Source organism: Mauremys mutica, chromosome 18 (genome assembly GCF_020497125.1).
Source record: "Mauremys mutica isolate MM-2020 ecotype Southern chromosome 18, ASM2049712v1, whole genome shotgun sequence".
In the NCBI taxonomy this organism is placed as follows: domain Eukaryota; kingdom Metazoa; phylum Chordata; order Testudines; family Geoemydidae; genus Mauremys; species Mauremys mutica.
The window spans coordinates 11,106,845-11,130,626 of record NC_059089.1 but is presented as its reverse complement, the minus strand read 5'-3'; the positions used below and the strand labels follow the sequence as shown (position 1 = coordinate 11,130,626).

At 48.2% G+C, this 23,782-nt stretch overlaps 1 protein-coding gene across 1 annotated transcript in view; it reads right to left on the bottom strand.

Annotated features, from left to right (window-relative positions):
* CACNA1B (calcium voltage-gated channel subunit alpha1 B) overlaps window positions 1-23,782 on the bottom strand; it is a 491,615-nt gene that overhangs the window by 230,299 nt on the left and 237,534 nt on the right. Inside the window, exon 7 of the mRNA XM_044993192.1 lies at window positions 8,660-8,763. Within this exon, the coding sequence (XP_044849127.1) occupies window positions 8,660-8,763 (104 nt within the window). The remainder of the gene's footprint in view (window positions 1-8,659; window positions 8,764-23,782) is intronic.

Genomic DNA, 23,782 nt, shown 5'->3' with positions numbered 1-23,782 from the left:
GCAGGAGGACACAGAATTGCAGCCTGCTGCCAAGAGGATGGTGTACAAGGATATAACTAGACCTGGTTACCTTGTAGACCCCTGGACTGCCCCCAGGGGCCGAGTTAGGAACTATGGGCTGATCTCCTGTTCGTGTTATAAAAAAGCCACGCCTAGCTCAACTGCCCCATTTATTCCTGGCAGGACCCTTTCATCAATTTGAGGCACACAAGTGTTTTGGGTTTGAGTGTTTGTATCCACCCAGCGCTGGAGCCTGAAGAGCCCAGTGGTTGCAGGATCTCTAGCACTCGCATCTGATCTCACAGCCTACCCCCAGCACACTACCAACCACGTAGGGGACCACAGCACTCCGAGCCACACCCTGCAGTGTTGTCGGTTACAGCAGGGAGAGCACTTTACAGCCATCCACACGGCAGCCCCTGACATACTCTATGAATGGTTTAATAACTAGCTAGGGCAGACCGCCTTTCAGCGGGCTGAATAAAACCGTTAAAGCACAATCAGATTAGTGCCAACGTGGATGCAAATAAACGAAAACTGTTCAGCTAGGCCCTCTGCGACTGCCCCACAGTGCATTAGCGGCCTTGTGGCACCTCCTGGAAGGCACTGCTTCTAGGAGCTAAGGTGGGGATCGTGGGATAGGTACCCAGAGGGCACTGCAACCGAAACAGTTTAGAACAGCACTACTACAGATGTAGGACAAAACGTAAACGGATTAAGCCAGGCTAGTATGGATACAAAGGCCTGTTTGTGGTTAAGTCGGATCAGTACAACCAGTCCAGTTCGCTAGCGTAAATGAAACCTGAGATACTCCTACTTTGGCTGGGCTCGCTGAATGGTGCCTGGGAAAGATTGGTCGGGTTGTTAATTTGGTTTCTTTGAGGTAAACATTTTCTTCTTTAAAAGGCTTTTGCTGTCTGTGTAACTGAAGAGTGCAGGCGGACACCGTAAGCCAGTTTGATGTGTTTGCTAGGGCACGGATGACTGGGTTGATGGATGGATGGCCAAACACACACTGCATCTGTCCAACTTGATCAAGTACACCATCCACTGATGTTTATGAGTGGGAGGTTAGCCCAGTAAAACAGATACCAGCCAGATGAATTATTGGCATCAGTCATCTGTGAAGGGCGTCTCACCTCCTCATGCTCAGCTAGAAGGATAGTGCCTGTGATGGGGGATATCGGTATAGGTAAGGGAAGGAAGGGGAGTGGAGACCCCTAGGGATTCAAAAGGAACATAGAAGACACCCTGAGTGGGAAAAATCTGATGACTCATTGCAGAGCAGAGAAGGGATGGGTATGCGCTGAATTTGAGAGGAATATCTGGCACTGAAGTCTACTAGTCTTACTCCTCCCTGACCAATGATTCCAAAGGATAATGGCACGCAATCTCAGAAAACCCAAAGTGAAGAACACGACTGCACACAGCTGTCACGCTATGGTGAGTACGCAGCTTTCTTCCTGCTGCAGAGACTTGTGCCTTGTCTACACTAGCAAAATTAGGACCTTGATTTCAGCAACTGCTAGAATTCGGCTGCACGAGTTTTAAGCCACTAATGTAGACATGAAAACCCATGCCATGGGGCTAAAACATCTTAACCTTGTCTTGAGCAGTTTAAGGGTACATCTTCACTACCCGCCAGATCGGCAGGTAGCAATCGATTTCTCGGAGTACGATATATCGTGTCTCATCTAGACACGATATATCGAACCCCGAACGCGCTCCCGTCGACTCCGGAACTCCACCAGAGTGAGTGGCGGTAGCGGAGTCGACGGGGGAGCCGCGGACGTCGATCCCGCGCTGTGAGGACGGGTAAGTAATTCGAGCTAAGGTACTTCGACTTCAGCTACGCTATTCACGTAGTTGAAGTTGCATACCTTAGATCGACCCCCCCCCCCCCGTGTAGACCAGGCCTAAGACTGGTGAAGCTGCATTACCACTGGAAAACAGGTACTGAGTTTGTCCTTACAGACTCACCCTTAACGTCACAGTGAATTGATATGACAAGGCTATGTCTACACTACAATCTGGAGACCATGTGTAAGCATATCCAAGCTAGCTTTGAGCGAGCCAGCTCACTAAAAATTGCATCGTAGCCACAGTGGCATGTGCTCCTTTGGAAAATCTGCCCATTTATTTTGGTGTCTCAAAGGGAGCTAAGCTCTTTTGACCATTTGATCCATGATATTTGCATTGGGGAAGAGAAAATCGCCACCCGCTTCAGTGATGAGCATCAGATGAAAGAGAGCAGAAATCTGAGAAGGCCATTCTGAGAGGGTATTTAAATATTAAGTGATTACAAGAGCGCTGGCAGCACTTTGATCAGCATGCATGGGGAGTGGGTGGGCCATGCCATACAGCAGGGAAAGCCTAATTTAATCTGAATGACAGAGCCAACATGCTTTAAATGACATCTTTAGCCATATACTCAAGGGACATCGTCACGTCAAGTGTGGTCTGAGGTTTAGGGTTACTTTTATATCACAATTTTACTAACACGTAAGAGCCAAACATTTTTCTCCAGTTTGTTTGTTGTTGTTTGTTTATTTTACTTTAATTTCCACTGGAAATGATGGGGATGGAGGGGTTATGTGGCCTTCCTTTTAAAACAAATACCGCACCAGCAGTGTTTGCAACCCAAACATTGCCAGGTTTTACTAGTACATGAGAACCAGGAAGCAAACCAGGCTAGTTTATTTGCATTGCCCACTGAGAGAGGAAAAGAAACAAAACTCCCAGCATAGAGAAGGTACAGGAGCATGGTAGAGAGAGCCCACGTGTTAAGTCCTCTCTACATTAGAGAACTGTGCACCAGTATTACATTATTGACACTCTACATCAGTGAAAAGCCCTAATGTAAACACACTGCACCAATGTTAAACGGGGTTTACCAATTCCCTCAGTAACTTGGGTATAAACCCAGCTTTATATGGGTACAGGGCTTCTAAATGAGTCCAACTAGTGGTACAAATCTCTCTAACGTAGACAGGACCAGAAACAGTAGTAGCTGTTCAAACAACATAGCTTTGCCCGGTACTCAGACACTATATAGCAATGAGTGCGGTATAAATGGCTAGCAAGAGAAATTCCTAGATAAATGGTGAAAAGTAATTTGATTTTTTTTATTACTGCTCTTTTCATAATCTCCAGTGCTACTGGGAAAGTAGGTAATTTCATTTGTGTTTAAAGTTATTTATTATTATTGATGATGGTTTTTGAGATGATGGCGTCTCTTTAAACAGGTCAGAAATCTATAGCATTTCCCTTGCCACTCTGGGAAAGAGGCCTAATCCAGGCATCAGGGAGGAATTAGTTAAAACCTAATCACAATGATAAATACCCAAGAGCTATTTAGTTAAAAGTCTGTTCCATGTCACCAACGGTGGCAAGTGGAAGCTATACACGCAACTAGAAATCGAATTTTTTAAAAAGCCATATACATGCCAATGTAGTTTGCAAGGTTAAGGTTGTGACACTCTGTACCTCAGGGGAACACCCTACACCCCCATGTTCATCCTTATGATTGTGTGGTATCCAATGCAAAGTTTGTCATGTCGGGTGTCTTCAGAAGGCTCATGATGCACTGAGCATTGTTGTTATAGTAATGTAATAGGTTGTAATTTCATGTATGTAGTTATGAGGCTGAAAATGTGTCCTCATGGCTTAAAATAAGCCCAGGCAAAAACTCCCCAAGAGCAGAGGGGCAGTTCACACCTCATCAGGGCAGGTATGGGACAAACCCAGCCCAGCCTCACAGGAACAAAGGACACTGGCCTAGGCAGCAACAAAGGATCTGTTGGACTCTCAAGTGAGTCACCCCCCTTCCTTTGGTCAGTTTGGGACTATGATGAGGTAATGCTCACCTGACGCTGAAGGTGGAGGGGCAAAGCCAAGAGGGAAGAAAGAATATGATAAAAAGGAGAGATGTTTGCCATGCTCTCCTCTCTCTTCCACCTCCATCTACAAACATCACCACCAAGAGACTGAAGTGCTATCAAAGGGGAGATCCTGGCTGAAGAGCAACCAGCCAGCCTGGGGTGAGAAGCATCTAAGTTTGTAAGGACACTGAAAGTGTTAAGATCAGCTTAGAATGCATTTTGCTTTTATTTCATTTGACCAAATCTGACTTCTTGTGCCTTGACTTATAATCACTTAAAATCTATCTTTGTAGTTAATAATTTTGTTTGTTTATTCTACCTGAAGCAGTGCATTTGGTTTGAAGCGGGTCAGAAACTCCCCTTGGGATAACAAGCCTGTTACATATCAATTTCTTTGTTAAACTGATGAACTCATATAAAGCATCCAGCGGGTATAACCGGACACTATAAGACGGAAGTTCCTACGGTTGTGTCTGGGACTGGAGATATTGGCTAGTGTCATTCGGTTGCACAATCCAAGCAGTGGCTGGCCAAAAGTGCCCACTGGGAGCAGCTTACAGGCCAGAGGCTGTGCGTGAACATCCCGGGAGCGGGGGTTCTCACAGCAGAGCAGGGTAAGGCTGGCTCCCAGAGTCAAGGATTGGAGTGGCCTGGCAGATCACCAGTCCAGATAACACCAGGGTTGGATGTATATTATCACCTGAGTAACACTCATGAGAGGACGGATGGTATATTGATTATGGGGCTTGTGAGACCAGCATTCCATTCCTCACTCTGCTTCAGACATTTTGCGTGACCTCGAGCAAGCCAGCTAGCCTTTCTGTGCTTCAGTTCCTTGGGCGTACAATGCCCTATCTCCCGGGGGCATACGGAATGAGATAATGATAATGGGGACCAGATAAAGACTGAAGACACGATTTCAGAGTGAACCCTTTTGGTGCTGGTCCCACTAGCCCCTCAGCCCCAAATTCATGTGTGCCTCTGCTTTACAGGAAGCTGGTATATAGCTGGGGCTGTCCATGGCCGAGGGGGCTAGTGTCTGCTGGGTGCAGCCGGCACACTGAGCAGCTGTACTGCGGATTAATAAGAAGTCCTTGGGTGAAATCCTACCCTATCGAAGTCAATGGCAGTTCTGTCATAGACTTGACTTGGGTCATGGTTTCACCCTTTGGCTCTCTTTTAATGATCAAATGCTCTGCAGGCAACGACTCTTCACATGAAATACAGAGTTTTTCCTATAATTTCAGCAGAAACACATTTCTTTGAAGTGATGCTCCCCAGCCCTCTCCCAGGGAAGGTAACGGCACTGGTCACTGCTTGCAGGAATGCAAGGCTTCATCATCAGCATGTCTAAAATTAATAACAGTAACCTGCCATTTTCTTCTATACTCTCCTCATCACCGTAATATTTAGTACCTTCCAGTAGTGCGGTAAGCAACGTGGCTAACATCGGCCACAAGTGTTTGGATCTTTCTCTTGGCCTCTCCTCAGGGGATCTTCCTCGTGAAGCTCTTTACAAATCTTAATGAATTCAGTCTTTCCCTGTGAGGTGGGTATTATTTCCCCTATAATACAGATGGGTAAACTGAGGCATGGAGTGGCAAAGTAACTTGCCCGAGGTCAGAAAAAGCATGTGGCAAAGCAAGAAACAGATCTCTCAAGTCCTTGCTTTGGTCACAAGATCACCCTTGAGTCCAAATGTAAGAGAACAGGAGCCTGCAACTTTTGTTCATTATTATTATTATTATTATTATTAAGCAACCTCTTATTAACCGAGCTGGGCTGAGACACTGGGGAACCATGCAGGTGAATTGTGCAAACACTGAACCATCCCCAGCTCCAGCCACTGTACAAGTGCTTTCGGTACGATATCACATGGGTATGGACACAAGCTTCCCCTCTGCCAACTCCTCTGAGATCAGACGATGCCTGATCAATGGCCCTGACAGAACATCATTACCCCTAACACTCATCTAGGAATGAAGGGGAAGCAAAGCTCTTCAGCTGGCCAGACACCAGCCTGCTCTGTGACCAGGGCCAGCCCTAGACCAAACGGCGCTCCAGGCGAGAAGCATCTTCAGACCCTCCCGCTCAATTTGTTAAACTTTTGAATACCTTATGTGTTAGTGCATCTGTAGCCCATTTCACGACTTTGATGCACGATTTGCATGCGTGATTTATCCTTATCATATAAGAGGATAAATTTGCACACTAGGATCTGTAAATCAGTATTTATTCATGCCATATATAAGCAAGCCTGGAAGGTTCCATGAGATTCAACAAGGATCCAGAACATTCTAGAAGGTTAGTGAAAAATGAATCCACATACAGAATACCTGAAACATTTTACTTCAAACATTCTACTTTCCCTTTTGTCATTAACAACAAAACCAGCGCCTTGAGCCCGGCACCCCACAAGCCCGGCACCCCAGGCAGTCGCCTGGATCACCTGCCCCTAAATCCGACCCTGTCCGTGACCTTCTGACACAACTTATGCCAGCTGTGCCCCCCCTGCCCCAGGGCAGTGTTCCTGATCCTCACACAAAGCCGCTCCCTACTTTTCCCCCACACCTGCTTTGAACACAGGAGGATCTGTGGATGTTGAGGCTCTTTTAAAAATACTAGGCATGGATCTGGTCTTTGAAGAATGTTTTATTTCCTTGGCTACATAAGACAGAGAAAGAGCAAAGGCTGCAATATTAAAGGGCTTTTACATCTGAACAGCATTAACCTTTCCCTCCAACACAGCTGCACACTCCTCTCGTTACCAGAAAGGCAATCAGCAAACAAGGGATCGTTATGCCAGGGGCTGAGAACCATGCTGTGAGAGAGAAATCTAGGTGCACATACACAAGCCCAATACTGGTTTCTCAGAGGGGCTCCGGCGCCCAGTTGCACACACTGTAAGATCTTGTGTACTATTGAGATGGTTCTGGATGATAAACCCAGATCCAAACATCCACAGATGCTGGGGACATTCAGGTTAGGATCCGAATTTAGCAGCTCGCTCTCTCTCTAATGGGCTAAACCAAAGTCTCACATCCAAACTTAATGAACCCCTGGCTCAGTATTACCAACTTCATGCATTTAAATAATCTGAGTCCACACACATCCCCCCCCAACACACAAAACCAGGTGATTGGCTTAAACATCATGACATTTAAAAAAAAATAAAGCGGAGTTATTTTTATTTGCCTTCTGTTTTTTGAGCCTTACATTCCACATGTTCAAGCTTGCCTCCCTAACTACAAAGGCTAGACATTTACTTTCACTTTTTAAATGGAAGCTGACATTCTCCTGTAATCACAGGACTCCAGGAGCTGAGGCGTGGCAGGTAGGGCTGCTCCATAATGCCCCCTGTAGGGCCAAACCCTACCTTAACCCATAAGATTTGGCCACCTGCTTGGAGCAGATCGGTGTCACTCTCTCAACATTTAGATAACAAAATAAACTCAGGATTTGGTTGTCTGCACTTTTATGCAAAGAAGCCAAACTTCAAATGCAAACACTTAGTTGCAGCACTCGAAGGCAAGGGCCTGGCCCAGCCGTGGGGTCCAGGACTAGCACTGAGCAACACCTCCTCTGCTCCAGTCTCCCCCATCTCTCTCCTGAGAAGAAGCAGGTAAGCCTTCTTAACAGGTCTGCTGGTTCTTGATTGGTCTGCATTTCCTCCAGGCCCTTCTAGACCTCCGGAGGACTGTGTTGCTGGTAGCCTGCTCTGAGTGGATTTTCCTTGAGCAGACAGGTGTCAGGGAGCCAATGGCTCCAGCAGGGGGCAGAAAAGGCCAGAGAAACTCCATCACATGGGGCTTTAAGAACACAAAATATCGCAAGACATGAAATAGAATCGTAGGAGCTGGCAACACTGGGGTTTCATACAAAGTGGTTACGTCTACACTGCACAAATGGCAGCATATAGAGTACATTCACTGCATGCCCCCCTAGCACGGGTAAAAATAGCAGTGTAGGCAAGTAAAGACACCACTGAACCCCCAGGCTCTATGCCCTACTCGGCTCTCTAAACACCCAAGCAGTGTCTCCTCCATCTAGGCAGTGTAGTGACCCACCCGCTCCCACTGCCAGAGCCTTTCCCCACTGCCTCTCCCCAGCCAGAACCTTCACTCACACCTGTAGCTATACACCATCGCATGGACACAGCCTGCATTTCACTGCAACATGTAGCTACACATACCCTACACGCTGCCCCAAGTTGTGTGTGGTGTAGATGTAGCCACAGATACCACCACACACACAAGGCACAAGCCCCTACCACTGCATGAGCTGACAAGGTAGCTCCATCATCTGGGAGTAAGTAGCAGGCTGTCACCATCGCTGGAGGGAAATATACCCAAACGCATTACAAACACATACTCACATGCTTAATGTTAAGCATCAGAGTAGCCTCATTGACTTGAGTGGGGCTACTCATCTGCTTACAGTTCAGCACTTGAGTAAGTATTCGCTAGACAAGCCCTAAGTCAGTGTATTCCATGAAACTCCCTTAACCCTGGCAACTGGAGTCACACTTGACAATTCAGGACCATCTTGGCTACTGACTTTTCACCAGCCCTGCTGGTGTTCTCAGGTTACAGCTGTGTGGTGGCCTCATAGGGGCACGCTATTACAAGGAAGAGAAAGGGGGTAGGTAGGGAGTGAAACCAAAGCGATGTGTTGCGTCTGGTGTGTCACCCTCCCGTCCCAGTCCCCGCCCACCACATGCTGAAGCAGTTATTGCCCCGCACATCCAGGTGGAGATGGACAAGTCATCGGCGCCTTACCCTGATAAGACGCCCAGCACCAGGTTGAGCATGAAGAAAGAGCCAATGATGATGAGAGGGATGAAGTAAAGCCAGTTCCAGGTATTTCCTGCGGCATCATTGGTCTGGAAATAGAGAAGGGGAGAAAAAGCAATTTTTTATCAGTCCCCAGAAAAGCAAACATCTATCGTTGCAGGACAATGGATCCTTCCTTTAGACTCCCTATAGACTGTGCCAATATTAATTAGCATTGTTACATGTGCAGCAACTGAACTGAGGACTGAAATCCCAGGAACAGAATGAAGCAAATTTGGGTCTCACTGTACTGTGCATGAGGTGTCCACATCACAAAGCTGCCACCAACTCCAGCAAGAATAGCAGTCTCTGGCTGAAAGGACCCTAGTACCGGGCACCTCCAACCTCAAGCTGGCCTGTCGGCATTCCATCCCGACACACACTTTCAGATATCCGATCCAGTCATCCACCTTGTTACAAATATAGCCCCTCCATTCCAAAATCCCTGCCTACCTAAGGTCTGAGCTACCATGTGCTTATATCTGTGTTGAGTTAATATCTGAACCAAGACACAAAGCACATAAGGGAGATGCAGTCTTCTTTTTGTGTGTGTTGCAATTAATGCAGCACTTGGCGGCATGCCCAGAATTCACACACACACACACACACACACACACACACACCCCCAAAGAGAAAAAGAGGAAAACGGTCAGCAAAACAAATCCTTTAGCTTGATGCCAACTTCACATCTGCTTATTGCATACGTTGGAAGTCTGTCATCGAAACCAGTACCTAAAACTTTCTGGGTAAGCAACTGTGCGTACTGGGGAGGAAGACTGGGTTTTAGTTTCTGACAAAGTTTCTGCATTCTTTAACCACAAGGGAGCTCTTCAAGTAATTGCTGAAAAGTAAAATGCCATGTGGCCACTACCCAAGCCAAGTGCCTTGGAGAGTTCAGATTCTTCTCTTGTGGAAGAAAAATGCATCAACTTTTGAGCCAGCTGGTTTGAAGACTCTGGGGAAAAAAACAAGGGAAATTTACATCTCTCCTTTTGCAATGGTGAAAGAATGACATAGTTCCTCCATCCCTACCTAATACAGGCCTGAAATGCCTGACAGACTGCAAACAGAACTTGGCAAATACTGCAGGAAAATACTTGAGCATTGGCTTGAACAAAATCCATTAACTCACTTTGACACAGAGTCTTTTATTCACAATGTGTCATGCCTTATATTCACCATTCCCCAACATTTGTGCAAGTGAAATTTTGCTCACAACTGTATTCACATAGGAAGAGGAAGTGTCATAAATGCATTGACAAGTATTTGAACCACATGCGTTCTTGAAGCCATCTTGAAAGCTCCTCGTGTTGTTTGGGAGTCATCCAATCAGGGAGCAAAAACACACACCATGTGACTTAGATGACCAGTTATGCAGTATGAATTACAGATAACAAACACTTGAAGTATTAATTGTGGCAAATAGCTCATGAGTCACCGCTGGAGTATACATTGACACAAACCATTCCTCGAATGACTGAGACGAAGGAGCAGATTCATGAGGAACGTTTCTCTGAATAATTAATGTATTTATAATGTGATAGACCCAGGCCAGTTGGGTACAGCAGAATAGCAGAAGGCAGATATACTGGCCACTGGATTAACAGTTTTCTGTTCCCTGACTGACCAGAGCAGGGGCTGCTCCAGGCTAACGAGAACACCTGACTCTAATTAACCTGCAAAGAGTCAGGTGAGGCCATTCAGTTAATGTGACCACCTGACTCTAACTAAGGCCCTGCTGATACTATAAAAAGGGCTCACTCCAGTCAGACAAGAGAGAACCAGGGAGCCAGAGGAGAGGAAGTGCGGCTGAAAGGCTGGTTACTGAAGACACCCTCAAGCCATCGTTAAAGGAGCCCTAAAGTAACGGTGAAGAAGGGAGAAGCAGGAGAGCTGTGGGGAAGTGGCCCAGGGAAATGTAGCAACTCTGTCAGTGAAAGGTTGGCTGCCAACTGCTACCATTAGGGTCCCTGGGCCGGAACCCGGAGTAGAGGGCGGGCCTGGGTTCCCCCCAACCCACCACTACAGGAACATCTCCTGGAAGGGGAAGTCAGGCCCCTGTCAGGACAGGAGGCTGAACAGAGACTGTGGGAGTTCTCCCACCAACCTCCTTGCAGGCCTATGATGAAAAGGGCTCAGTAGACTGTGACCCTGGCCCTAGAGAGAGAAGGGCTCCGTGGAGGGTCCCAGTGAGTCACTGAGGATGGCATAAACCGCCTAGAAGCGCAGGACCCACGGGAGCAAGGTCAGAGCTCTGCCACAATAAATATCTACTGCAGCTCACTGGTGATTCGCCAACAATAAGAAGGGCTAACAAATTGTGCCTGCCAACATTTCATGCTGTCCTAGTTACAAACCTCTGGAAGGAAAGAAAGAAAGAAAGAACAGGCACAGAGAGACTAAAGGAGGGAAAATAGGTTGTCCCACACCCAGTCCATCCCCCGCTCCCACAAAATACCTTAAAAAAAGAAAACCCACCACCACCAATATATTTCAGCCTTCCCCCATCCCATATTTTTCCTTCTTTTGAAGTTTTTTCTGTCTTTCTGTTCTCTTCTTTCCTCCTGCTCTTAGTTTCCCTCCCTTCCACTCTTCCTCTCCTTTTCTGCCCTGCCCTGCCCCTTCTCCACGGGATGGTGCTGAACACACGAGGATGAAGTGTGAGTACTGGTGTCACCCTTCATGCCTCTTTCCCCACGTGCTCTGGCTCCGCCGATAGTGCTGACGCTCAGCGGTAAGCCAACGGTGAATGTGTGCTACAGGTGCCCCTCCTTGCCTGATCCACGGAGGAGGTGAGTCTGTTACAGCACCAGGAAGCGAACCAAGGTCTGTTTGCTCAATCAGCACAGGCTTTTAGCCCTGGAGAACCCCATTCAATTCCCACTCTGTTGGCCAAGAGCACAGCTAGCACAGTGGCACATGGATGGAGTGCTCCCTCAGTGGCAGACCACATTTACCAATACTGGGAACTGCAGTCTGGCCTGCCCTGATCAGGCTGATGGGACAAAGGGGTCTAGAAAAGGTCATAGGGGAAGCACAGGGGAAGGGCATAGATGGGAGAAGAGAATTCATATAAACATGCCCTGCTTTAGAGGTTAAAATGTTGCCGAGTGATCATTTGTTTATCATTTACTTATTCATCTGAAGCCCAAACTTGGTGACCGAACCATGATTCAATTCCACGATCAAAGCCTTTAGAACAGAATGGGCAGAAAGGTGTCTCGTTGAACACTTTCCTTTGAGTGTCTGCAGGGTCGCCTTGTGTTTGGGGCAGGCAAGGGCCTTGCTCTGCTTGTTCTTTGCATGCACAAAGGGGTCAAGGTGTAGGCAGCATTCAGCAGGAAGGGAGAAGGGGCCATAGGTATCTTCAGGGGGGGGGGTCTTGTGTCCACACAAGAGGGGGATCTTTTTTCCACAGCCCTAAAAACTTGTGTCTGGACACCGTTTATGGCTCCAATCCTGCCCCAGGGAGATGCTTTTGTGAATCAACCTGTGAGCTGCCAGGAAAAAGGAACTCCCAACCCTCGGCAGCAGAGCCCTGCAGCCGTATCATGATATGCTGAGCCACAGAGGGCAGTGCTCCATGGGCTTGACTCCCACATCCCGACTCCAGTCCTGCTCATTAAGTGGGGGAAGCCAAGAGATCAAATCAATTTTTATGCTTCCAGTTAATGCTCGGCTGACTGTGCTGCCCACTCCCAATCGCAGGACTAACCGGATAGGGAAGGGATGGAAATAAAACACTCTTAATGAGGTGACAGCATCGTATCAAGATGCAGAGGGCGCTTACGGGCAGCTTCACAACTGCTGCACTCACATCAGTAACAATAGTGAGATGGCACTTTACAAGCCCCACAGGTATATCCAGCTACGGGTTTATACATGACCCCCCGTCACCACCGTATCTGCGCACCTCACAATCTTTCAGGCGTTTTTCCCTACAAACAGAGCCAGGTGCAACTTTTCATTTGACTTTGCTGAAATCAAAACGCTTTGCGAATTCAGGTCAAATCTGGCGAATACTTTCGGCTGAATAAACAATGAGGAGTTAGGACAGGATTGTACTTGGGTGGCTAGCCCAACCCGCCACCCACGCCACTACAGCAGGGGTGGGCAAACTTTTTGGCCTGAGGGCTGCATCGGGTTTCCAAAATTGTATGGAGGGCCGGTTAGTGGAGGCTGTTCCTCCCCAAAGAGCCAGGCATGGCCCGGCCCCGCCCCCATCTGACCCCTCCTGCTTCTCCCCCCCGATGGCCCCCCAAGACCCCCACCCCATCCAACCACCCCTTCTCCCAGTCCCCTGACAGCCCCTGGAACCTCTGCCCCTGAGTGCCCCCCACCTCATGCAACCCCTCCTCTCCTTCCTGACAGCCCCCCAGGACCCCTGCCCCATCCAACCACCCTGTTCTCCCCCTCTGACTGCCCCACCCCCGCCCCCTGACCACCCCCCTGAACTCCCCTGCCCTCTATCCAACCCCACCACTCCCTGCCCCCTGACCGTGCTGCCTGGAGCACCGGTGGCTGGCGGCGCTACAGCCGCGCCGCCTGGCTGGAGCCAGCCACGCCATCGCCGCCGTCGCCGCGCAGCACAGAGACCGGATCAGGCCGGGCTCTGCAGCTGTGCTGCCCCAAGAGCTCGCAGCCCCGCAGCCCAGAGCACTGCGCCGGCCGCAGAGCAAGCTGAGGCTGCGGGGGAGGAGGAACCACAGGGGAGGGGCCAGGGACTAGCCTCCCGGGCCAGGAGCTCAGGGGCCGGGCAGGAGGGTCCCGCGGGCCGTATGTGGCCCGCAGGCCATAGTTTGCCCACCTCTGCGCTACAGCCACGTTGCTCGTAAGCACTAGCTCGAGCGGAACCAGCATGTGTACATCTACCTGAGCTGGGAATCAGGGATGGACAAACTATGGCCCGGGACCGCATCTGGCCCTCCAGACATTTTAATCCGGCCCTCGAGCTCGCTCCAGGGAGCGGGGTCAGGGGCTTGCCCCGCTCTGCACAGCTCCTGGAAGCAGCGGCATGTCCCTCCTCCAGCTTCTACCTGTAGGGACAGTCAGGGGGCTCCGTATGCTGCCTCTGCCCCAAACGCTGCCCCCACAGCTCCCATTGGCTGGGAACCGTGGCCAATGGGAGCTGTAGGGGCAGCACCTGCAGACAGGGCAGCATGCGGAGCCGTATTGGAGACATGCCGCTGCTTCTGAGAGCTGCTTGAAGTAAGCAACGCCCGGAACCTGCACCCCTGATCCCCTGCTGCGCCCCAACCCCCTGCCCCAGCCCTGATACCTTTCCTGCCTTCGAACCCCTTGGTGCCAGCCCAGGGCACCTTCCTGCACCCCAACCCCTCATCCCCAGCCCCACCCCAGAGCCCACACCCCCAGCTGGAGCCCTCACCCCTTCCTGCACCCCAACCCCCAGTTATGTGAGCATTCATGGCCTGCCATACAATTTCCACACCCAGATGTGGCCTTCCGGCCAAAAAGTTTGCCCACCCCTGTCCCAGATGCTGTACAGCCAAACCCTCAGGCATTCTCGTTGCCCTAAACCATGCTAAAGCCTTAGGCTACCTTGCCTCGTTGCACTAGCAAAATAGCAGCCTCTGGCTCATTGTGAATTCTTTTAAAATGATGCTTTCAGACAATCTGCTTGACAGCAATTCACTCCTGCCTGCAATCGGCTGCACTGACTAGAAACCCTTTTGTGCCACCCTGCCGCTTTCCCTTCTCTCGCCCTATTCTTGGATGCAGCTTCATTGGTGGTTCTTTGGCCCCGAAAATGCCAGGGGACAGAGCCCTTTTGCCCTGTTAAACCGGGAGGAGGCGGCTGTCTTTGTTTTCAGAGCGTCTCGCCACTGGAAGAGAAGGAGCGACCGCCGCACTCAGCTCGACCCAATTCCATCAAACACGAGATGGGATTTCTGCTCCAGCCAGCACAGATCAATGGAGACCTGCCAGCTCAGTCAAATCTCCCCAACCCCGTGTACCTCACGGCAGTGGAAAGTTCTACCTCCAGGGACCCTACCTACTTTCAGTTCCACACTCCCTCCGGCTGGGGGAATCACCAGGGGAGCTTCATGAATCATGGGCATAGCTGCTGAATTCCACATTCCACCGACTTCAAAGGGCGCTGATCAAAGGGGCCACCTCCCAGCATTCGGTATGAAAAAGGAAGCATGTAAATACTCCTGAAGACTTTGCCTCCATTGTCAGCTACTTCTCCACTAATGATGAGAGGGGGCTGGGAGGAAACCCGTGATGTTCCCTGCAGAACCAGACCAAGCAGCAAACAGCAAGGGGAGGTTGCAGCGGTTTCTGTATAGACTAGTGTAAAACAATTTGCATTAACAGAGAGCCTCTGTTCTAGTCATTCCCAGGTGCCTGACACACAATAGCTAGTTTAGCATCACACGTACCCTTTTAGGTAGACAAGTATTAACAGATGATTAAATTGACCTATTGAACAGACAGAGCAGTCGGAGGCACAGAGAGATTAAGAGGCTTGCATCAGGTCATAAAATGAGTTGGCGCCAGAGGAGGGAGCAGAAACCAGGAGCCCTGACTCAGGGATGCCCAGGGGGGACGGGGGGCAAGTGGGGCAATTTGCCCCAGGCCCCGCAGGGGCCCCCACAAGAATATCGTATTCTATAGTATTGCAACTTTTTTTTTATAAAGGGGCCCCTGAAATTGCTTTGCCCCAGGCCCCCTGAATCCTCTGGGCGGCCCTGCCCTGACTCCACACTTCCCTTACTTTAACCAGACTACAACCCTCCCACCTGTTGTTGCATCTCTCCTTTTTTCAGAAGTGTCTCTGTGCACTTTCATATAATGACGTTAAGCCAACATTCTGGACAAGAAAAGGACCATGGAAATGTGTCCAGTCATCTGGTTAGTCCAAAGGAATCATCTGATAACACTGAGGGCTGGTTCACACTAAGAAGCGGGGTCGAACTAGGGTACGCAAATTCAGCTACGTGAATAGCGTAGCTGAATTCGAAGTACCCTAGTTCGAACTACTCACCCGTCCAGACGCCGTGGAATCGAAGTCCGCGGCTCCAAGGTCGACTCCGCCACCGCCTTTTGCAGTGGTGGAGTACCGGAGTTCGAACTATCGCTTCCGGAGTTCGAACTATCGCGTCCAGATTAGACGCGATAGGTCGAACTCCGAGAAGTCGAACTCACCGCGTCGACCCGGCTCGTAAGTGTAGACTAGCCCTGAGATGAGGCATTGTCCTCAAGGGCACGCTCCCTCGCTGGGAATGGCCAGTGCTAATGTTCCAAGGGAGAAAAATTCCACAGGAGAAAATGGCTCCTGGAATCTTACAATCACTCCATCCTCCACCCCTTTGGGTTTCTAATGATGTACTTTTTCTAATGAGCGAAAGAACTCCCGAAGACTGATAGGCACATTGTCTGCACTCCACCCTGCAGAAGCCAGAGAGCTGAAATCTAGCACATGCCTGCAGGGGCTTCTCTAGGCTCTAAGGTATGTCTAGACTGCAATTAGACACCCGCAGCCCGAGCCCGAACATCTGCACCACAATTACACAGCCCCTGAGCCCTGCAAGCCTGAATCAGCTGACGTGGGCCAGCCCCGGGTGTCTAACTGCAGCGTAGACATACACTAAGGGACTAAGCATGGTCTAAAGCCTGGAGTTTACAGCTGCTTGCAACCCGAGCAAACAATACGCCCACCACCTCCTGCTCCGCAGCTCAGGTTCACACGTGTCAAGGACCGAATGGCGCGAGCAGAATGGCAACGTGTGTTTAAATGACCTGTTCAAATAACCCATTAAACGTGCTGAGAGCGATGAAATCCGTTTTGGGGACAACAACAAAAGCAGTAGAACAAAAGAGGCCTCCCCGCAGGAAGATGCTGGGTGGCACATGGCAGATCCTTTGAATTCCCCTTCCTGGGACCGTCATGCTGCGGTGGACTTTAAACAATAAACAGAATCATTGAACAAAACACTATTTATCTTCCATTTCGCCTCCTGCCTTCCAGGTTTTTAGCTGAAAACTGAACGTTCTCCAGGCCCTCCCTCAAAACCTCGCTATCACCTTCAGCAGTCCCTCAACTCCTGCCTCTGGGGTACACAAAAAACAATACGAGTTGCCTATTTGCAAATTCGCACCAGTTTAGTTGAACAAGTGCAAACCACTGTGTGGATGCTCTGATTTCGGTGTAAGTAGGTAATTCCATTTTAGTTTTAACCTGCTCCTAATCCATTTAAATTAAACAGAAAGTAAACCAAAGTAAGAGCGCCCACACGGCCTTTTGCAATGTTTTAACTAGGTTTCAAATCACACTAAGCTCGACCAGTACAAGTTTGCATGAAGACAAGTCCTTGGTGGAGTTTCACTGGCCTTTTCTCACTCAGATATTAAGTTCAGGCTACAACACTGTGCGATTGATAATGTTTCCCCGCACTGCCTGTTCAGTGATGGGGTAGCTTACCAGTCAAGACATTACATTTGATGGCCCTCTAGAATAACCAGCTCAAAAAAGCCCTTCATAACTCTGAGACAGACATGTTTAATTTCACATATGGCTATTTTGGTAGAACCTAGATGCACCAGGGTGCTAGGTGCTGTATGCAACCCTTCTGCCCATTGGAATTGGCAGCAACCAGGGCCGGGTTCAATATCTAGTGGTTTCTCTTCAACAATACAACACAAAACCAGCTCAAGCCCCCATCCAGTATCCTGGGACAATTCCACATCGCTCCCTGGGCACCTCTAAGAGACAATACTTCCCCTCTCGCAAACACAGAGTCTGAGTGTAGAAAAGGAACTTTTAATAAAAGGAGGGAAATAACCTGGCATTAATTTGGGAAAACACTGGAAACAGGGTTCATAAAACTAAACCATGAGCAAAAGACCAACCCCCAAGTAAGTTGGGCAGTGTCCTTTTCCATCAGGTTCTTAAGTCCAGCAACCAAAAGCCCCTTTAATGTGCCCATCCCTTCTCTGCACCCCACTCTCAGTTGTTGTCCTTGGTCAGTGCAGACCCAGAGGTGCATCTGCAGAGTTCACCTCCCACCCTGGGTGGAGGGGGGTAAAGAAGGCACTTTATTCACTCCACTGCTTGAGCATTTGCTGACCGTTCCTCCTTGCCAGCTGCCTGGCCGATCACCGCACCTCTCCGCCAGCCAACATGCTGGCCAATCACTGAGCCTCTCCGCCCGTCATCTTGCGGACCGATCTCCACACCTCTCTGCTGGCCACCGTGTCAGCCGCTCACCCATCCACTGAGATGTCTTCCTGTCCCACCACTTAACACAGTGCTCAGTGATTTCAGCTGTTAGTGGGGGAGCCTTATTGCTGGTGCACACTGCGCAGGCTCTTGCCTCAGAGACCCTGTCCCAAAGCAGGTCTAATGCTTAGACCTAGATATCAATGATTTCAGCTCTGCGGTGTGTAACAAGGCTCTCAACTGAGTCTAAATTAGCTAATTATTACGCAGTGGAGAGAGTAAGGATCAAATGGTGTCTGGGGCCCGTAGGCAAGGCCCATACCACCAGATACAAGTACCTGTCCCCATCCTCTCTCAACTCACTGGCCTTTGCAACCCAGCTCACTGAAGTCCCAGCGCTTTATCCCATTGGCCACAATGGCTCTTCTACTATCACAGAGGGATGAGACTTTGTTTTTAAAGGTCCTGTCAGCTTGGACTGGACATTAAAGCTTTCATGGCACTTTTCACAGAGCAGGGGCTTATTCTCAATCAAAATTTCCATCACCTTTGTTCTTGAGTAGAATAATGCATGTCGTTTGGTTGCCTCATGCCACCCAAAGTGGGTGCTGTATGCACATAGGTTGGGAATCTTTGGGATGAATGTAAAATATTGTCATTGGGGACTTGGAAGTTCAGGCTGTGATAAGCATCCAAACTGCTGAGGTGCTTATTTGAACAGCTAGAATTTGCAAAATTTGGAAATCCAACCAGGTGTTTCTGGTTGAGCCAGCAATGCCACAAGAGTCATTTCTGGTTGTGTCTATTTCTGGTCCCAGTCAAAACCAGGAACTAAAGAATGGCGTAGCAGTGGAGAGGTGATAAGGACCTGAAGCATCTTTTATGGTAAGGTGATCAGACAGGACCGGACTGTAATGCCCAAGTGTTGATTCTTTATGGGGGCTGTTGGAGACACACAGATCTTGTGGCCTAACAAATGCTGTCTGTGTTGCTGTCTAGGATCAGCACCCAGAGTCTCTTTATGGGTGTGTCTACAGTGCATTCGGAGGTGTGACTCCAGCCCGTGTGGCCATACCCTAGCTCAGGTACCAATAGCAGTGAATCCGTGGCAGCACAGGCTAGCTGCTGGAGTACGTACCACCATGGTTAAAGTCCATCAGGGTTGGTTCTGTCCATAGGTCCAGAACTGAAGGTCTCTGTGAATAGTGGCCTTGGTTGTCTTCTCTCAGTAGCACAATCCATTTATTTTAGCAGGATTACTCTTGGTTTACACCAACGACAGAGAAGAATCAATTCATTTGTCTCTGCACAGGAAACCACAGAGCTGTCTAAATAAGTTTCCCCTCTTGACTGGGGTGGGAGACGTGACTTGAATGCCCCTGCCTCTTTTAGGGAAGAAGTACAGCCATTATGGTGACAGCACGTTCTGTCCGTATGAAATGCAGCCCATGCAGAAGTTAACAAAGAAATGTTTATATGTGTTTTGGAGTTCTGGCGTTCACTAGAGAAGAGATTTAATTTGACAGAGGTATCCGAGGTGGAAATAAACAGACCATTAGTCCTTTAGTATGTCTTTTACAAAAATGCATGGCGTACCCACAGTTCACTCTATCTTAGTTAATTTAGCTACTGGCAGAATCTGACTTATTTGGGGCAATTAAATTATAATCTTCCCTTAAAGAAGCACTTTCACTCTCAGCTAGATCACTGAGCTGAATTTCATTTACCTTTCATCTGATTTTCACAATTCTCCATGCCACTTCTGCTAATTAGCCAAGCCATTTGTGCTTTATTTATTTCCATTTCTTCCTACTCATAGCTCTGGGTGCACATATACACTGCCATAATCAACACAAGCAACAGAGTAGAATTTGGATCAATTTCCACCTGGAGCCCTCCTCTACCCACCCAAACAAATGTCTCCCAGCACCTGCTCCCATCCGCTTAGCCCTCCACCCTAGAAAAAGTGATAGACTTTGTAACAGGACACCTATGGGCTCCAGGGGACCAATGGGAAGAAGCGAATTCCGGACCCTACACTGAGAATGGCCAGTTTCAGTTTGAGGGGCCTTTAGCAATTTCACACAGAGAGGCAACTGCTGAACCAACCAGAACAAGTTATTTATCTCTCTACGGTATTTAAATGTGCCCCCACCCCCCGTACTGTACTATCATTTCAGTGCTGAGAGATGACATGATTTGCCCAAGGTCACAGTCTGTGACACAGGAAGGAACTGAAGCCACGTCTACCACATCCCAAGCTAGCCCCCTAATCCCTGGACTAGAGCCCTGCACAGGACCATTTTTAAGACTGCTCCCATCCTGCCCCGCAATACCCATTCCCACCTGCTCCCGCTATTATAGCAGCCGGTCCTGTGGGAGCCGTGGGATCCCAGTCCCGCTGCATGGCTCTACACTAGTCCCGTGCAGGGCTCTATCCTGGACCATTCATCCTCCTACACACTAGAGTTCTATACGCGAACACTAACACCCTGAGCTGCACCCAGAAATAACTTAGAAGCCAGCCCCGCCCCACAGGTGTCACACACACCCTGTGAATTCAGCAGATGGGGGCGCACTCTGCACTAGCTAAAGGTTTTGAATGGTCTTCAGCTGAGGCACGACCAGGCAGCCGGCCATGGGCAAGTGTGTTGCTTGCAAAGTGGTTATTAAGGGGGACTTTATTTTATTTTTATTTTTTTTGCAAATGTTCTTTTTTGAGCATTTTGTCCCCCTTGGCTAGGCAAGAAGCATGTGTACAAAGCCTTTCATTAGAGCTTTTGTTCCCTCTATTATCTTTGTTCCTGAAACTGGCCTGCACAATAATCTGTTCTTCCTTTTAATAGGCCCTCTAGATAGTTCACTGGGTTTGCAGCAAAATTTTGATTAGATGCAAATTTCTGGCATCCTGTTAACTCTTCATCAACTGTAACACTAATGAAAATAACCAGCATCCCCCTTCTCCCCATCCTCTTCCACAGTCTGAGATGCCTGAGAGTGCCAAATCCCTCTGACTAAAATATATATATATATGGAGATATGCCCATCTCATAGAACTGGAAGGGACCCTGAAGGGTCATTGAGTCCAGCCCCCTGCCTTCACTAACAGGACCAAGTATGGATTTTGCCCCAGATCCCTAAGTGGCCCCCTCAAGGATTGAACTCACAATGCTGGGTTTAGCAGGCCAATGCTCAAACTACTGAGCTATCCCTCCCCTCCAGAAACAAGTCCTATACAATGCAGAAATTATTATTTGTAATATGGTAGTACCTCAGAGCCCCAGTCATGGACTTGGAGCATACTACATCTTTCTCTAGATTGAAGAGCTCATTATTAAATACTTGTTCCCAAGCAGATACCTATAGACTGTAATCAAGTCACCCCTTAACCCCTTGATCCCTTTGCATCATTTAGGGTTAGATGGCCCATGCCTCCCTAGCATGGTTTCAGCTGACAATGGCGTTTCTATGTGAATAGAGCTCTGATTAGCACTTGATTCACTTTAAGTATCACAGGGGTAGCCGTGTTAGTCTGGATCTGTAAAAGCAGCAAAGAATCCTGTGGCACCTTATAGACTAACAGACGTTTTGGAGCATGAGCTTTCGTGGGTGAATACCCACTGCTTTTTGATTCACTTTGTCTCATCTATGCCAAAGAACTCAGATGCCTAAATTAGGCACAGCTAGTAGAATATTAATTAGGCATTACATGTCACGTGCTTTATTTTTCAAAGGTTCAAAGCAGAGCTGGTCACAAACTGAGGGGGGAAATTGTGAAAAGATTCAAAAAAGTTGCAGTCCTTTCATTCGGCAGGTTTCGACAGGAAACAGGTTTTTGCTTATTCTAGTTTTTTCCTCGATTACAAATATTTGGTTTTGAAATTTTTAAAGTTTTTCCTTTTTTTTTTCCTGTTACCATTTCCCCCCTTTATTCTTTCCCCCTTCCCCGCACACTTTTTTTTTTTTTTTTTTGCGCGTGCACGGGAAAAAGGATATGCGGAGGAGGTAAAGCAATCAAACAAAAATGCTCCTTTTTTGTTTTTCAATTTCATCGGAACAGAAAATGTAAACAACAATAATAATTGGGTGAGAATTTCCAATTTTGGAAAAAAGGGCCATTTTTCAACTAAAATTTTTTTTGGGAAAAAACTGAACCTTGGAATATACCTTTTAAGTAGTAAAGGGAACAACTACAGTCTGCGTCAGTGATGGGCATATTAGCAATATGCACAGGTAGGCTATGCTGTTACGATTTCTATTTGAGATTTTCCTCCTGCTCTGTGCTTTATAGAAACACACTTTAATTGCATTCCTGTGTGAACTGTACGGTCAGTGCTTTCTTTCAACTAAACAATGGACAATACACCATAATGACTCGTTTAACAATAGGAAGTGCTCGTGTCTGTGGATGTAAGATGCTGTCATGGGTCACGAGGCAGAGAACTCCATTGAACAACCATTGGTCTACAAAAGGCTCTGAAAAGCCACTGGGCGCTGCCTAGTGGAATTCTGCCCCGTCAGATGAGTCACAGTCAAAGAGATTTAATCTCACCATCTCCTGTTTCCACAGACACGTGAATTAGCCGGTGTTAGCAAACGGATGTGACTTTGACTTTCAATGGCATAGTAATGACAATAGCATCCAGCTCTTCTACAGCACTTTTCAGCAGTCGGTTTAGCAGCACTCTACAAAGGAGGTCAGTATCATTACCCGCATTTTACAGATGTGGAAACTGAGGCGCAGAGGCCTAGCTACTACACCAGTAGTATAAAATCACATAGTAGCTACTTGCAAACTTTCTTTTTCAGTCCATTTTAACTTTGGCATAAACATAGACCCAGTCCACACTTAACACTTACATCAGCCTTATAAAAATCACATCCCTGAGCACCACAGTTAAGCCGATCTAACCCTCTCTGGTGCAGACACGGCTAGGTTGATGAAGAAAATCTTCCATTGACCTAGCTACTATTGCTTGGAGAAGTAGACTGCCTACGTCGATGGAAAACCCCTTCCATCAGTGTAGGAAGTGTCTACACTACAGCAGCATAGCAGCAGTGCTGCAGCCACGCCACCATAGTGCTTGTAGTGTAGACACAGCATGCGTCAAATAACTCTGGTTATTGTTTTTCAGATGCTCAGTTCCATTGATTGAGTGGATCTGGTGCTTAGCTCTACACTGGCATGACACTTTGGGTAGAAGCAATACCAGCAGACCTTTCCCAGCAAAATAAACCTGGCAGGGGGATAGCCTAAATATTAGAAGACACACCCCAATAGTGAGGATTCTGTAGCCTGGAAAGGAGAAGCGGTAGAGGGGTTTGACAGAGGTATTCAACACTGTGAAGGATACAATGAAAACTGATCAGTCTTTGAAATTAATGGGCAATAAACACAAGTCAAAACCATACTCTGTATTCCCCAGCCCATGTCCTTTGCTACGACAGGAAATTATGGAGTGAAAAAATGCCAGGAAACCTAGCCCTGACCCAAAACTTCACATCTAAACCACTCTCAACTCGGATCCCGATTCAGATCCAATTCAGAGCAGGCCCCTTTATCTTCAAAAGGGGCTGAGTGAAAATGGCAGATGCAAACAGCTCTGAACTTTAAGGAAATTTGCATCCTGGCCTGAAGGCTGTGGCTTGGGCTCATAGCTAGATGTATATTTTGAAATGAAACTGAGGCTTTGCAAGCTACACTTGAGTCTGAGACAAACTCTCTCCCTCCCTCCGCCCCCCGCCACTCCCCCAGTCAAGTCTAAATCCCAGGAACAAGACATCTGAATGGGAAGCACTGGACACACATCTGAATCACACAGTGTTGCTAGCAGCCCCACCGGAATAGGCTCATTCATCCCTTTCTGTTGTAAGGACCTGGGCTG